Here is a 17,392-nt window from a genome sequence, read left to right on the forward strand (position 1 = left end):
TTCTTTTTTATGTGTGATATTTTTGACATGAAACATTTTATTACAGTTCTAATGTAAAATAATGACATAATAAGGGAAGGAATTCAAAAAAGAAAGCATGAGGGAAACTGTGCAGCCATTTGGAAAACTTGTGCATACATGTAAAGCAAACCAACAATGTGAAGTCTCCAAGCTGCCTCTGCCCCTTATGCCTAGATTGTACAGCCCATGTTTCCACTATGTGGTGATACATCCACAGGTTAGTCATTACCGGGGGGGGGGGGGGGGAGAGAAAAAAAACCCCACTTTTTTTTTCCCAAGGGAAAGAAACTTGGTGGATGGGTTCAGCCTATAAGACTTGGGTTGCCTACTCTGCATGTAGAGAATATTATTTTTGAGATCCTAGATTTAAGGATTTAGGATGTAATCTTATGGTCACTGGGAGGTTGTCTCAGAGGCCATAGGATATAGAACACTTCCCTGTACATGAAGCAGAGGGAGAAGTCTACCATATGAAGCCTCCTTGTTGTAGTGGCAGAAACCTCCAGCAGGGGGAGTGGTTTGGGGGGTCAGACTGGGGGTTTGATTGAAGGAATCTTTGGGCCCACAGGATCTAAAGCCCTCCCATTCACCTGACACCCCTGCCCCCCAAATCTTACTAAACAAGAAAGGTAAAATAAAATAACACTGCAGCTGGCATAAGTACTTTCCTTCCAGCTGCCCCCACCCCATTCTGGCACCTTCTGCCCTGGCTGGTGTGAGCCCAGCGGGATTTTGGAAACGGTGGCTCCTCCCGTGCAAATTGTCTTTCCGCGGCCACCATAGGATTGCTCTGTGTAACAGTGCATAATAGAAGATGAAGCCATAAAATATATGTACTAGAAAATAGATTTGTACAAATTACATGCAAAGCTACACAGGAATTTTGTAAACATGTGGTTTTCTTAAACATTTCCTCAAAAAGATATTTATTCTCAGTAGTGTTTTGGTATACTTTAAATGGTTGCTAAAATTATTTAGTCTTCACTCTGTTCAGTTTCTAAACTGAAAACTAAACTATTTTATATGCTTTTATTTTTTTGAGAAAACTGCGGAAGCGCCATTTCTGTTAAATTGAACATCTGCTGGTAGGGATGTGGAAATATAACACTTTCCATAGAACTTAAATAGCTACCAGAAGAATAATTCTAAGAAGTTCAAAGGTTATGTGCTTCCCCTTCTATTGGTCAGTAAAGGTTTCCTTGTCTATTTCATTATTCTCATTTGTTAGAACCAACATAGCATTAACGTTTGACACTGAACAGCATCTAGCTTTTTTCATTGAAGAATACTTGGCTTACTTATCAGATGTGTTAAATATGCTTACATAGCGGATAGCTGCTGGTTTATTAATAATTCTACCTGTGTTTCTCTTTAGGTTCTTATCTTGTCAAACAACCTTCTAAGAAATCTCCCCCATGGCATTGGAAACTTGAGGAAACTAAGAGAATTGGATCTAGAGGAAAACAAGCTGGAATCCCTGCCAAATGAAATAGCATACCTTAGGGATCTACAGGTGAAATAATCATATTTATTTATTTGTTACATTTATATACCGCCCCATAGCTGAAGCTCTCTGGGCGGTTTACAAAAGTTAAAAACAGTAAACATTAAAAGTATACAAAATTTAAAACATAAGAACAACAGTATAAAAACATATAGAACAGCGACCATAAAATTCATGTTTTGCCAATAGAAAGCATTTCAATCTATGGGCAGTATCCACTGGGGCATTGTGCACACCCACTTATTACGTTCTGCTTATTACGTTCACCACTTACACAATGGAGATTTACCGCTATGGGAAACAAGCGGAACCGGGCAGGTCAGCACAGCTGACATAAGAGAGCTCTACCAACCTGTCCCAATCCAGAAATAAGCATTTCTGCTCATTTCTGGGCTTTCTATATGAAGCGCTAAATCTCCATGGCACAACTGTATCAGTGGGAGGGCCCGCTTGCGCAATGGCCCCGTTGGATACTGCTCTATGTAAATGTTGCCTGGCAGTGTGCTGCATGAAAACTTAATCTGTATGATTAGGTCGGGTTGCTGTTTAGGTGGTAGACTTTGTCCCTTTTTATTCATTCATACATCACTCTGATGTAAGAAAAATCAGAATGTACCTTTGGGTATAATTGTGGAAAGAGTTTCTGGAAAACATGACCTTTAAGGGTTCCTGTATAATGTTTCAGAGTGGTGACGCCTAAACATTAAGTCAAGGATGAATAACAAGATGTTTAGGCAAAAACATCTTGAGGACTTTGCCCATCCTTGCTTGAGACCATGGTTTGTTGACTGTTCAGGGCTGGAGGGAGGCTGTTAATTATGCTAATTGTTGGATAATGTTACTCACCTTTGTTTTGGGCTGATTTCTGTGACAGAAGATAATATTAATTTGATGTTTATGTATACATTTCTTCCACTAGAGACTTATTCTAACAAATAATCAGTTGAGTACCCTCCCTAGAGGAATTGGCCACCTTATCAATCTGACGCATCTTGGACTGGGAGAGAATTTTCTTACTCAGCTTCCTGAAGAAATTGGTAAGATGAGATTTGCTTTTCCTATACATAAACGATATTTATGTATTTTTTCAGCTGCCTCAACATACCCAAGTCATATTCTATGTATGTTTATGTTCTGTAGTATCCGTGATATTCTGGTTACATTCTGCTCCCAGGGTAAAAAACAATGGGGTAGTTCATTCTGCTATAACTTTTAGCACATGAATACTCTCCTGTTCACTTGGAAATCAACAAGTGGTTACAATATTTTTTCTTTTAGATTCAGATGAAATTTGCAGGTGTAGTGGTCCCCTGTAAGGGGATTGCATCTACAAAATTTCAGGCAAATAGATGTAGGGTTTTTTTTTTGCCACGTGCCTGTAAAAATGTTTTTTAAAATGGAACTGTTGGTAACTTTTTTATTTCTAGGCAGAATTGAATGAAATTTGCTAGGATAATTGTCCCTTCTGAGGGGATCAAGCCTGCCAAGTTTCAGACTAACTGTTACATTTTGGGGGTGTTCAGAAAGGATGCACTTATCGCTCTGTTTTTGTGGGCAATTGTTATGAAAATGACATGTACCCTTCCAAAAGCACTGGGTTTGGAGAGCCCTAGTAAAAACATTCACTATGATTAGAAGCTAGAGCTGTCAGTTATAAAACAACACCCTCTCCCTACCCTGCTGTTTCCCTTACATGGTGAGCGTATACGTTTTTGGAAAGACACTGTCTTGGTTCCTCCAAATTCCAAATCTTCAAATTCAGATTTGGTCCACTTCAGAGGAGCCCTGCTTCGATTTGGGCATCTCCTGAAAGCTCTCTGAATCAGCCTGATTCAATTCGGATTTTGTCTGAATCTGAAGCACACCCCTAGTTATAAGCTCTCTCAACATTAAGGTATTTTCTTCATGGACAGCATAAATGAAGGATGGGGAAGATGTGGTCCTCTAAATGTTGTTGGACTGCAACACTCATCATCCTTTGCCGTTGCTGTGCTGGCCAGCGCTAATAGGAGTTGCAGTCCAACAACATCCTCCATCCCTGGAATAAATTGCTTTCAACCAAGGGTGTTATTTAGTATACTAATTGTGGTAATGCTTGCTTTTTGTAGGTACTCTGGAGAATCTCGAGGAATTGTATCTAAATGACAACCCGCATCTGAACAGCCTTCCTTTTGAATTGGCTCTCTGCAGTAAACTGTCTATAATGAGCATTGAGAACTGCCCACTCAATACCCTTCCTGCTCAGATTGTTGCAGGTGGACCTTCCTTTATCATCCAGTTCCTCAAAATGCAGGGACCATATCGTGCCATGGTCTGATGAATATCTGCTCTAATGATGTACAAAATATAAATGGCATTGGAGGTGTCGTGTATATAGTATCTAGGCCATATGGTGCCAGGATTGAATAAAAGTTGAATTGTCCCATACACTGTACAAAATGCAAAGAGCATTATCGGTATTGTGTATGTGTGTATATATAATATAATATATAGGCTGTATATTATATTATATATAAAGCATAAATAATATAAAACAGACAAATTTAAGACCACATTTATGTGTTTCTGCTAATAGAGGAAACATAGCCATTTAGTGTTTCTTTTTCTTTGTAAAATGCTTGTCTAAGTTTTCTTTGCTGAATTTGATGGATATCTGGGTAATCTGGGGATACCAGTTCACTGAAAACAATTGCCAACTAATTGTGGATCAATCTAAGGGACAAAACATTTTTAGATGGAGCTTTCTTCCCATGGGGAAAGCAAGCAAATTGGTCACATGAACTTTTCTTTATCATTCCCCTCAACACACCATCAGCTTTGTGTCAAAAATCCTTTGGGATAATTTGCCCTTTAGTTGGGGTGATCCTTTAACTTATTTTAAGATTTGAAACGAACGGTCTTGTATATTGTTTACAATCAGAGTAAATCACTGGATTTGGGGTGGGGGTGGGGATTTACTCTGTTTTAATCATATCTAGATTTTTTATGATTCTGCTGAGGGCTTTTTTATTGACTGATTCATATTAAAACAAAATCACAAGCATCTGGTAAGTAGGAAAAGATACAGTCCAACGAAAGCTTGAATTAATTTTAAATCTTGGTTCCTTGAGTTCATCGGTTGTAAGCATATCATATTTGAATCAATTATTTTATGGTTGGCCTCATCTAGCACAAGCAACATTTTCTGATTTAGAAATTGACAGATTTGTTGAAATGCTACATGTTCTATTAAGGTCTAATAGTGCATTGATGAGGATATTGGTGTTGATATAAAACGCAACAGGCAATTGTAAGGGTTTCCCCTGGTCTTTGTACAATTAATGAATGTGTCTGTCTTTGAAACACGGCAGTATATGTAAGATTTACGGTTGGTTGACAATGTTACTCTGGTTTTATATCTTGCCTTGCCTTGTACATCCTTCCATTATTATGGGGCGCCTGCATCCAAGCACAATATCTTCATACTGTGCTGTTTTGCTGCTGAACTAAATGCACTTTTCCCTACGGGACACTTGCTTCAAAGTAATCTGTTCAGTATCATGATTTATTCACTTAACCTCATCCTATCAATCTCAGTATTAAAAACTGGTCTGTTAAAAAAGACACCTTTTCATTCGTATTTAGAATTTGATTGCTCTGTAGAAAAACAGTAAAGTGGTTCACATGCGGTTTACTGTCATTTTCATGGCTGTATAAAGGGCTAATGATGCTGCGGTGAAATAGACACTTTCTACTACACTTGGAGTGCCATTTCAAGTTTGATTTTTGGAAACTCATATAGCCATTACATTCCAGATAGTTTTGTTTTCCATGTCAATTCACTATGTTGGGTTCGGTTCTGGGATTCAAGAATTTAGGGAATACTGTATCTTTTGAACAAATTGTACATCGTAGGTGCCAGAATATTTTTTCTTCACCTGTTGAAGATTTTGTAATTTTTATTTCCTACAGTAAGATGTATTTAATGGGCACAATCCAGAGATAGTCAGGCATGTTTGTTCCATTGAAATCAGTTGGTCTTAAGCTCCAAATTGTGTACTTAAGGCTGTACTTAACAAGCACAGTTACTTCTTAAGCCTGCTCTGCAAGACTCATTGATTTCAGTTGGATTCGGGTGTTTATGAGTTCTTTTGGGTTGAGCTCTGCATAACTTACTGCCTTGATCTGCTTTCTCTGAGGTGAATTCTAGCTTTCATTCGTTTTCACACTGGCAAGTAAGAATTGCCTAAAGGAAGGCAGGTAGAGATATAAAACCTTTAAAGGGCTTAAGCTGGTAGTAAAAACTACTCTAGGTATCACTGGATTTTCAACAGAATATTGGTTTGGATCCAGAGTTATGGGTATGTAACTGGACTGTCAAAAGCAGACTACACAGTCCCTCCCCGCAATGATGCTACATAGAAGATTGGGGGACCTGCTGAATTGCATGGGCTATGGCATGGGAGAGAGTTAGGAGGAAGGGTGAGGGCCTGAAAAATCGATCAGAGGCGTGTTCTGTGAGTGTCTTTCCCTTTTCTTTTAGCCCCCTGTGTCATCCCGTTCCAGAGTGTCCCCTGGTCCTCTGTGTATAGTGGTGGTGGGCGGGTGTGCACGTGTAAGTCTGGATCCATCCCATTAATTCTACTGCCTTTTAAAAAAATATCTACTAATAGCTATTTCACTTTAGATATTCGTTTATAAAAATGTATAGTTTCAGCTGTATGCAAGCGTACCCATCTGAGCATTAAAGTGTTAAAATACAAAGATGCCTGTAGTGGTGGTTTAATTTAAAAAGAAAAGAAAAAAAGATTAAAGTCCACTTTATGCTCAAGCTGTAAAGTTGTTCTATTGATTCAGTATGTGTTTCTTTTATATGCTGCCCACATGCACTTTTATTTTTGGGTGGGGGTAATATTTTCAAGTCATTTGTTTATGTGTTACTTTTAAGGCCAGAGTTTAGCTGTATACTGAACATTGTTCCAGGCAGAATTGGAGAAGCGTCTTTGTAAGCTTTTACAGAATTGAAGTAGGATAGTATGCTTTTAGTAGGCTGGCTTCTTCTGCCACTTTGCGTAATTGTGGGTAGATGAAGTTTGGCTGCATTATGGAACTGATAGTTTTGTCTGTAAATATATTAATATGCTTGTTCATTTTGCCAAGGATTATATGACTGACTGTTTCTCTGTCTAGAACTTTGCCTGCATGTTAGAAACTGGTTTATTCATTTATTGATACCCTTCAAAATTCATCTCAAATAACTGCTTATTTGTTATTTTGAAACCAGTGAAATAATTATACTTCAGCATCATATGTAAACAGGAATTGAAATACATTCTGATGCTAAGCGCTGAAACCACAGTATTCCCAAAACTTATTTGTATTATGTTTTGGTTCTGTAATCAGTACAGAATCCTGGGCTAAAAAGAATTTAAAAATATTTTCATGATGCAGATAATTGTAACTTGGATTTTAAAACTTGAATAATTGAAAATGATTGTTTCATGACATATCTTCATTAGTAAAATAATGGATTTTAACCAGTTAGGTAATGTTCACCCAAATCTAGGAAAAACACATTAGCTGAAATTTAAGAATTGCCAATCAGAATGCGGGGGATAAGGGAGAGAATGAATGCTAAGATTGTTAATACTGAGACATTAGCAAGGTAGAATATACCTAGATGATTTCTTGTTGGAATATCTTTTGGGGGAGTTAATAAATGTATGCCAAATGTTTTGGTCACTCTTCTAATTCAGCTCTACCTTTGAGGTGAGCCTTCAGAACTTGTGGCAATCTTTCCAAGTGTGTCTGTAAGAGTCTTGATAAAAATCAATGCTTACCCTCCAGTGTACATCACTGAAACATCACCAGTTTTATTTGGAGCACTCTTAAGATTCCTTAGCACAGGGACCGACTGGTCATCTCATGGCAGTTTAGGAAACATTACTAGCCCTGTTGCAGCTGCTGCCATCAATGCTGTGGTTTCTATTCTGCCTTCCAGTCGCTGTAAAAACTGTCTCCCTCAACCTGGAGGCCTCCAGATGAGTGGAACTATAACACTGATCACCCAGAGGGCACCAAGTTGAGGAAATCTGCTGTAGAACGGAGGGATAAAACTTGACTTACTTGTATGTAATGTATATGGTTATCAATTTGGCCATTGATGTTGTGTGTTGGAGTAACCCTATACCTCTGTGATGGACTGTTAACAGGATTTTAATGGCTGGTAGGACAGAGCTGACTTCAATTGTAGCAACAGAACACCATTGAAACAGCTCCTTAGATGGGACTCTGCCACAGTTAAGGAAAATGCAAGAGTCTAGCATTCACAGAATTGAAATACTGAAGTTACAGAATTGAATTATAAAGTATAAAGGAGGAATATTGGCATTGTGATTCCTTTTGAAACAAATGTATTTATCATCTTAGTATACCACTCATGGAATATTAATGCCAGCTGAAATGCTATGTTTAGGGGCAAAAATGGCTAGAAGGAAAGGAATTATGCTGTATAATTGGCCTTAAAGACCTTTGCCCAACTTCCTCAGTGGATGCTTTTAAATTTGTTTTCTGTTAAACGTTTGCAGTGTTTACTATTAGATGTTTCAGACTTTATTTATCTTTGCAAATATTCAGACTTGGAAAGGAATTTAGGTTACTGAAATGGTTTTGCAAAGGTAGTACTAAGAAAAAAGAACTGCAGCTACTTACTTGCTATTGAGGCAGACAAGTAGCCTTTTTGACATGGATGATTTTTGGGAATTTTTTTTAGTTCTTCACCTATCAGAGGAAAAATGCCCTCTTGGCTTATTCAGGAAGCTGAATGCAGCAGAGCATTTGTACAGTCAATATTGCACTTCCATTGTATCTTTAATCAGCATGCCCGAACTTGCTTTTAATTAGGTATACACTTGGCAGTAATTTGCACAACACATCAACTTTAAAAGGCACATGTAGGACAATTACTAACGATAATAACTGCAAAAAATGAATAAATTCTGAAGGCTTTTTTATTCTACAAAGATCTGAAGATTCTGTTACTATTTCAATGTTTAGGTCTTAGCAGGACAATGCAGGATTCTGCCTGTTAAATATAAGGCCACACTAATTTGTGATTAAAAATGAAAGCGTGTAAATGGTCTACAAAAATGTACTTTCTGAATTATTGTAATGTTAATTGTTATGTCTATAAAAAATGCCTTGCTTTTTTTATAAGTCATTCTGTATCAATGTATTCATTATAAATAGTATATTTGTAAATGAGCTGCCACTGAGTCTCTTGGGCATTTTCTAGTGGTAAAGTCTTAACTTTGTCAGTATGTCGCTGCAGTATCGCAGATAATTAATATTTTGGATAGCCCTTGCATATCTCATTTTTCAAAGAGCTCCTCCCACCCTATACCTCCAATATAAAACACAGTTTAATGTATATTACCCTTTATTTCTAGAGTTGCATGACAATAACTGGTCTAAAACTAAGCAAACTGTGTTAAAATGCACACTTTTATAAAGGAAATCTCGGTTAAAAACCCATACCTCCTTTTTCTCAATAAGCCTTAAAGTGCAAACTGCTAGGTGGATCACTACATTTGATAGATGAAAAACCTATTATATAGATGGAACATCTCCTGGAGTCAAACAACTTTACTACAGGAAAGCATACAAAAACATTTTTCTTCCAAATGCTTTGCAGATCCATATACATTATGTCATTCCAGGTAGTTTGGGCTGAATCCATATATTACAAGTTTGTGTTTTTTTTCATGAAATACTTAGGACTGCAAAGCCATGTGAAATGATAACTAATGTGCTTAACTTTACCTCAAGGTCAAGTAAGAATGTTACAGAAGAAGGGGCCACAGAGTGTCTTGAATCAAAACATGATTACCTCTACCAGGAATATAAATATGTGAACAAGTCCTGTTCAGGGTGTTTTTCGAAACATTTTAACACTTTTTTGGAACCCAGAGTTTCCATGCTTCTAAAATGTCATCCAAATGTGCTTTTCATGGCCACATTCAAAACTGGAGCCTAGGTTAGTTCTGAGCTTTACACCTGTTGAGGAGTAAAACCAGCCAAGAGTTCCTACTATTAATAGTGTTGTCTTTGCCTCCACTGTCATTCCCAGTGCTGTTTTAATGCTAACTCTGACCTTCTTGGTGGTCTTTTGCAAATCAATTCTGTCAGTTTCCTCATTGGTGTATAATAAGGATAATGCAGGGCTGCTGTGGGGATTTATTAAAGCTTATCAGGCAATGGGAAGTTAAGTCCTAAATGCAAAGGAGTTATATCAATGGAAAATAATCCTATTACAGAATCTATCATTTGGATGAAAACTATCAAAATGAGAAATCACCTACAGCAGTGATTTATTTTTCATGATTGGATTTGTTACCATTTACATTATTTTGGTCTGTCTTGTGCATTTAACATGGGTAGTTGGAGAAGCTAAGAAATAGCAACTCCATGTTCCTATATTTCTGAAAGCCCAGGGCTTTATCAAGGGTTTGCAGTGAGGTTCAAGGGCTGCTGTTTCCTTGTACTTGTAACTGCTTATCGCTTAGGGCAAACTGATCATCTGATATGTTTTACATATTGCAGCAAACCTCAGTGTGGGTTGAATGCTAATGTGCACTCTGAAGGTTCTGTTTGTAAATCACAACAGCCCCTGTATTTCATATTCTGGCCAGTGTTATAGAATTTGAATGATTTATTGTGGCACAGTTCTACAGTGTCTAGCTGTTGAATGAGATGGAGGAACTGAATGTTTCTACCATGTGTGAATGGTCTCCAAGTTTAGCTCAGTTACAGTTCATTCCACGCATGAGAAAATCCCTATATGAATATTGATTCCATTTAGGAGGTTTCACATATACCATAGCATGGGAGAAATGTACATGTTTGCGCTCTCTCTCTCTCTCTCTCTCTCTCTCTCTCTCTCTCACACACACACACACACACACACACACACACACACACACACACTTCATTCATTTCCTTGCAATTCCCTTGAATTCCATGATTCAGTGGATCCTGGTATCTCAGGTCATAATTTAGCCACCTGTGTGTGTATTCTACTGGGTTTAGTCTCTTATCTTTGCAGACCACATTCCATTGAAATCTCAAGGCTGTTGTGAACATTATGTATGCTACAGGGAGACCCTTAATGCCAGTCTCTCTGGGGAATTATCTTTGCACCTGCAGTAACATATAAAATTGCTTACATTGATTGCTGCCATCTAATTATTAGTCTCCATGCTCTTGGTCAGTCAACAAGATAAATGTAAGCAGGGGCATGGAATATCATACATGATGACAGTGATTCACCAGGTAAAAGATTTTGCATGTTATGGCCTGAACAGAAATTGTCATGTGGGGGCTAATTTCAGTGGCATTTCACGTGGCAAAATAACACCTGTTCTGGGCTTCCTTCAGTTGCTTAAGGACATGTGAATTGCATGATCAGTACCATGAAATAATGTAGAAAAATAGATGTCTTTAACTGAGTTCTTCTGAGTTTGATTGTGAATTCATTTCGGTTCATTTCATGAAAGAAAAACTTTGACACTATTAAATATAACCTGCCTCCTGAAAGATCACAATAACAAGCAGACAACACAAGTTTCTGTATGACAGAGAGAAAGCCACTGAAAAAGCAGTGTCTGCCACTCTGTGGTCAGGTAAGACATTACAATCAAACATAGCTAATAGGCCGTCAAATTAAAACACACAACTGCTTGTGATGCACAATTAGCAACAGAGTGACAAGCATTTACTTATATGCCAATTCCCAAAATACTCATTGAGTGGATTTGTGGTCCTCAACCTTGTAATACATTGCCTTGTATTGTATTTTCCACCAATCCTGAATATAGGAGCCATCTATGGCTGCACAGGAAAGGGTTAAGCAGCCACTCTCCAACTCTTCCTCCAGTGAAACCTGTGACTCCTCTTCCTTTTATTCCTAAGGGGGATGGTTGGATGCATCTGCTTTTGGTCCTTAGTTCTCTTAAGATTATTCCAAACTACCATCACAATTTTTAAATTTAGATTGTTGAAGAAACAAAATCATATCATTAGCATTTGAAGGGCCTTGTGATCAAGCGAGGAGGCATAGTTAAGATTTTAAAATAGGAGAAAGAAAATAAGCCCATCGCCTATCCAAAGCGAATGAACTGCAGTCCACTTAAATCCAAGAAACTGGCTGATGATCATTGTGATTTGCTTAGAGGCATTTTGTAGTAGGAGAGATGTTTTGACAGCAGGAGATTTGAAACCAATGTCAGTCAAGTAGTGGTGCTTTGGCTCCTTAATCTTTGAATGAACAGATGGTTATTCCAGACTGTGCCATTTAATTATCCTACTGCATAGTTCATTACTATATTCATGTGGCCTGGCTTTTAGCAGATCTGTGCAATCTATCCAGTTGTATGGGTTTCAGTGAGACAGAGGCTGCCAAAGTTCACAACATGTTCTTGTGCAGTTAAACAGGTTTCAGACTTCCAACACTGATATGCCCTTTATCATACCTACATTTTTGGCCTAATGATTTGCAAAAGAATGCTGTGGTCTTTATAAAATCTTCTTCTATATAGTTTGAACATATCTCATAATTAACGTGATTGGTTCGCACAGGAATCTGTGGGTAAGTACTAAGTATTAAAGCCTTTAACTGGACAATATGCATATTGATAGCATTAGCTCTTTTTAAAAGTCCATGCCTGCTATTTGAAATATTATTTATAGATACATAAAATAACATTTCCTACATACAAAAGGATGATAGGAGAAAAAGTATGAGACCCACACATCGGAAAGATATGGCAAATGGACAATGAAATCCTATGTATGACTATTCAGAAGTTAGTCCCACTGAATTCAGTGGGCTTATATACAATTCCAATTAGCTGTGTATAGGATTGCAGCCTGAGTGACATATTCAGGTGCTGACCATTTGATTCATAGAAGCCCCATCAAACTCTCCTGGTTTTCGAACATTTATTAAGCATTTTCTATTCTCCCCTCTCCCTTCAGCATGGCTGCAAAGTAACATATTTTTAAAGTGGAAACACAGTGCAAGCCTGTAACTGGCGGAGATTGTGTCTTCGATATTATAGATTCTGAATTTTTGCTTTCTCTGTGGCTGGATGTATCCACCTAGGCGATTGTCGTCTCTTGTCTGCACGCAAACTTCGTGTGTGTCTTTATCTTTTCTCCAAATGGTGATGTGCAGCTTCTGTGCCTCTAGGTTTCCAGGGCCAAGGGAGAGGTTGCTGCACTGCTGCAGTAGCTCTGGCCCAGGATACTGCAACTCTAGGTTAATGTTGGCTGCCTCAGCATCTCCATGGGCATGAATGGACAGAAGAGTGCACATCCTGGGCTTCGCTACGGTTGCCAGGTTATTGATTTGGAACCCTCCCCTCAGAGCCACTTGGGCTTCATTCAGAATTTGTACAGGGATAGCAGGGGAGGGGGAGCCAGTCTGAGCCTCTATCCTCTGGCTTCCTCCCTTTCTCTCAACACTCCCATAAGCTGCTACTTAGAAAAGTGCTGAGAGGCAGCATGGCTGCCATGGTCTTCAGTGATGTCAGTTCCTTACCACAGGTAGCAAGGTCCTAGTTTGAAGTACAGGGGTTCTTCCTTCCCCCTCCTTTATCCTCACCTGCTCAATAATAACAACAACAATAACAACAGCAACAACAATAATACCCTCACACAAATCTCAGCCTAGCCCATTTCCTCTGGATGCCTGCAGCCCAGCAAGACAATTTGGGAAGGAAGGGGGAAGAAGGAAGCTACCTTTTCTCATTACGTTGCAATAAGGGGCTGCAGGGAGGGGAAAGGGGGGCACAAATCTTGGCAGAGCAAACTGCTCCTGACTGGGTGAGCAGGAGCAGTGCCCATTTGCCAGCCCTGTTCATGCTTGAGCCTTGCAGACCAAGCAAGAACAGCCACTGTGCTGTCCAAGTAAGTGCCAGGCTGCACAAACCAAAGTTTCACATATTTGTGTGTACAAGAACGCAAAAGGTCTCCTGCTTGATATGATAGCCCCTTTATTGTACTTCTATGAGAATTGTCACATGGCAACACTGAGCTCCTCCCCTCCTTCAGTCAAATCAATTGTGTGTTCCCTCAGTTTTTTGTTTTAATGAGGGAGTTCTCAGCTGTGTGTATCCACACCTATCACCATCCATGAGAAAATAACTATGGAATGGCACCAGAATTCTGTCTGACTCAAGAAAGGTACACTATTTATAGACTGTACAGCCAGTATTTCCAGCATTACGCTATTAAAAATGATCACCGCAAAAAGCTGAGGAAATTAGTGGTTCTTGGTGAAGGCATCATGCTGGAGTTTCTGCAGAGTTTGGGAATAATGAAAAACGCAAAGCCATCCTGTCCACCCAGGTGACTTGCAAAACATGCTCAGTAGAGTTCTTACCCAGTTTATTTGTAGTGGCAAGTTCAAGGGCGTAACTTGTAAGGGTGGCCCCACTCTTGTCCTCATTGGAAGGATGATTCTCACTATAGCAACTGGTTTGAAACAGACTCACTTACTGACTTAACAGAACTGCCGGGTATGAAGGTTGGTGGATGGGTGATGTATTTTTCTTTGAGCTCTTGTGTGTGAGGTAAAATGGATTCCATTAATCCTAAACTTGCCTATTTGCATCTGCTGCTTTCTTTTGGTTTCCACTGACACTTGGACACCATATGGTAATTACGACTGCATTATTGCTATAATCCTGCCAGTCCCTCAAATTCAAGTTGCTGAAAGCTAAGTTCAGGTAGAGTTCAGCTATATCCACTAATAGGAACAGGTTTCAGCATTTCTTATGTAGTTTTATTTTTCTTTTCAATCCTTCTCTCACTAATTTGATATTATGGAAGCAGCAAACAATAGAAAACAATAATGCAAACTGTTCAATAATTGTTTTGGGTTTGTTGGTGTGTGGGTGAATTTGATGTTGGGGAGACTTTTGTGGTACTGACTTTATAATGTGCCAAGGTATAGGTTTGGGATAATGTAATGTAGTGCAATATAAAATGCTCAACATGTAAGAAGTAGCTGAAATAATTTCACATTCCCAATGGCAATTTGAATATAAAAATAAGTTTTGTGCACTGGATTAACAATTCCAGATTCTTTGAAAATGTGAATATATTGGCAACCTAAAATCTTCTAAAAGTTTTTCAAAGCTCCCACCACCACATTAGGGAAGGGTCTGAGGGAAGATGCTACTCTCTTTTTTAAAATAAGACCCTTTCCTTTCTTTGTGATGACACACATAATGATCTCAGATATCCTTTACACCTATTAAATCTCAACATGACATGTTTTGAATATGTACACACACACCCCTCAACCTGGCGGTTTTTTCCAGTTGACTCTTTGTAGGTGAATCCATATGAACATTCAAGGTTTTAGTGTAATTTAGCAAAGTGCTTAAGGCACAATCCTATGCCTGTTTAGACAGAAGTCCTACAATTCCCAACATTTCCCCAGCCAGCCATGCACGTGAAGGGGGATAGCAGAGCCAGTGCTGTCTGCTCTGTGGTCCATTTTCCATGTTTAATGTGGAGGTATCCTGTGGGAAAGAGAAAAGCATATTTACCAGAGGCATTTCTAGAATGTAAAGCTATGCCTCCAGCTGAGGCTCTGTGCAAGTGGAAAGCACTTGTGCCTAGTGCAAGGCAGGGCACCATATTTCCAGCAATTCCACATACCTACTGCAGTCCTCTGTCCCATATTCTCTACCATTCTAGAAGGTCCCACAACCCTCAGGAATAGCTTTTCTGAGGGTATGATGGATGGCAGTGGGTTGGTGTCTGGGTTAAGACTGGGTGTCCCATCTTCCATGCATGAAGGTGTTTTCTGCTAGCACAAACTCACTCTTGGTCATGCACAACCCATATTTACTTTATATAGTAGCAAATGAACACAGCCCTTCATTTGATACAGTGAAGCCCTACACAGCTCTCAGAGTTAGATGCATTGTGTCTGCCATGTCTGAGTGAAGCCATGCCCATTGGCATCCTTAGGCCTGGCCCCTGCCATGGTGCACCGCTATAGCCCTCTGAGAGAGGGATGCATCCACTCCATTCCCTTGATGGGGGGGGGGTGTCTCACAGGAGGGGCAGGGGCAAGTATATAATTGTCTGCCTACTAGTCTGCCCTAATTCCAAACTATGGACTGCAAAGCTTCATATTGGTAAAGGAAAACTTGTCAAAACTCGTGCATGCCAAGTTCCGATGTTTACATTTCTGTCTTGGCACTATAGCACTGCTGGACATGGACACACACACACACTTATTATAGAAGGCACTGCTTTTTATACTGAGTTATTTGGTCAGACACCTGCTCTCCAGGACTTTCCATGTCCCTTTACCTGAGTCCCATTTACTGCAGCTGGGCCTGGGACTTTAAGTATGCAAAACATCAGTGGCAGCTGGTAGTTCTGATGTCAGTGGGGTGGAAAATCTGCTCCAGGTTTCAGCCAGACCCCGCCAGAACTTTAAAGGAGCTCCACAGCTTTGATAGCTCCTTTAGAGTTTTGTCTGAAACCTGGAGTGGATTCACTGTCCAACTGACATTGGAGTCACAAGCCTCCACTGCAAAACATGACTTTGATCACTGATCTACGACCCCTATCCTTTCCTGCCTGTCTCCACCATTTCTGATTGGGAAACAGATCATGTAGTCTACCCCTCAGAAGTGTTGTTGGCCTTTGATGTACGTTTTTGCAAGAGCCAAATTTTGCTTGAGTCAAAACGACAGTAGTTTACAGGTTACAAGGAAGGTGCTATTTCAAAATCTTGCTCCCTCTTGGTCTTCAGGATTCTTGCTATTGATGTGTGCTGTGTGAAGCAATAAATGTCTGCAGGCACTCACTAATTGCTGCAGCCAAACCCAAAGCTCTGAGTCAGTCTCTAAGGCTGTTTATGGGGGAAAGTGTTGTAAAGCCAATAAGATTATACCTTTTTACACAAGTGAGAACACTCATTGTTCTGCTCCTGGGATGGGCAAAAAGTATTGCATTACATCTGCTGTTTGTAGGGAATTACGCAAGGCAGGTCACAGATTGTTCCACCCAAGCTGGCACTGTGCAGTATTGTGATGTAATGCTAACAGAGGAGGAGCTACTGCAAATACTATCATAGACTGAATTGAAGCAAAACAGAGAGCCTGAAATTGTGCAAGATCACATTACCTGAAACGTTATTTATTTATTTGAAAAAAATAAGTGTCTAGGCGCTCTGTTTTGAAAAAAGTAAGCATCTTGGCAAACAAGAATTACTCTCTCCACCACTTTCAGAGAAATTAGTATGACATAAATATTTGAGATCAGATGTGATTTGGTAGCCCTCGCCCCCCGTCCACCAAATGTACATAACATACGAAGATCAGACCAAGGGTCCATCTAATCCAGGATTCTGTTCACACAGTGGCCAATCAGATGCCCACAGGAAACCCAAAATCAGAACATGAGTGCCACAGCACCCTCCCACTCATATTCCCCAGTAACATTACACAGGCATACTGCCTCTGATACTGGAGGAAGCAAAGAGCCATCAAGACTAGCAGCCATCGATAGCCTTCTCCTCCAGGAGTTTGTCTAGCTGACACATTTTCTTGGCTCTGCTTATCGAGAAGAGGTGGCAATAATCTTTTTGCCTCCCACACTAGATGATTGTGGAATTTGATTTGTCTTTCATCCCCTTTGCCTGAGTAAGCCAGGGCCAGCTTGTCTAGGGTTTGGGTCATTTGGACTGGCTTGACACTAATACTTTATTTTTTTATTACATTTATATCCTCCCTTTTTTCCTCCATGGAACCCAAGGCGGTGTACATAATCCTCCTCCTCTCTATTTTATCCCCACAACAA

At 39.5% G+C, this 17,392-nt stretch overlaps 1 protein-coding gene across 2 annotated transcripts in view; it reads left to right on the forward strand.

Annotated features, from left to right (window-relative positions):
- SHOC2 (SHOC2 leucine rich repeat scaffold protein) overlaps positions 1 to 8,767 on the forward strand; it is a 78,439-nt gene extending 69,672 nt beyond the window's left edge. For both annotated transcript variants that reach the window (XM_063132648.1, XM_063132649.1), the window contains exons 7-9: positions 1,397 to 1,534; positions 2,445 to 2,562; positions 3,634 to 8,767. In XM_063132648.1, coding sequence (XP_062988718.1) covers positions 1,397 to 1,534; positions 2,445 to 2,562; positions 3,634 to 3,842 — 465 coding nt within the window. In that variant the 3' untranslated portion in view covers positions 3,843 to 8,767. The remainder of the gene's footprint in view (positions 1 to 1,396; positions 1,535 to 2,444; positions 2,563 to 3,633) is intronic.
- Positions 8,768 to 17,392: the final 8,625 nt, after the last annotated feature.

The sequence above is a fragment of the Elgaria multicarinata genome, chromosome 8 (assembly GCF_023053635.1).
Source record: "Elgaria multicarinata webbii isolate HBS135686 ecotype San Diego chromosome 8, rElgMul1.1.pri, whole genome shotgun sequence".
Classification (NCBI taxonomy): domain Eukaryota; kingdom Metazoa; phylum Chordata; class Lepidosauria; order Squamata; family Anguidae; genus Elgaria; species Elgaria multicarinata.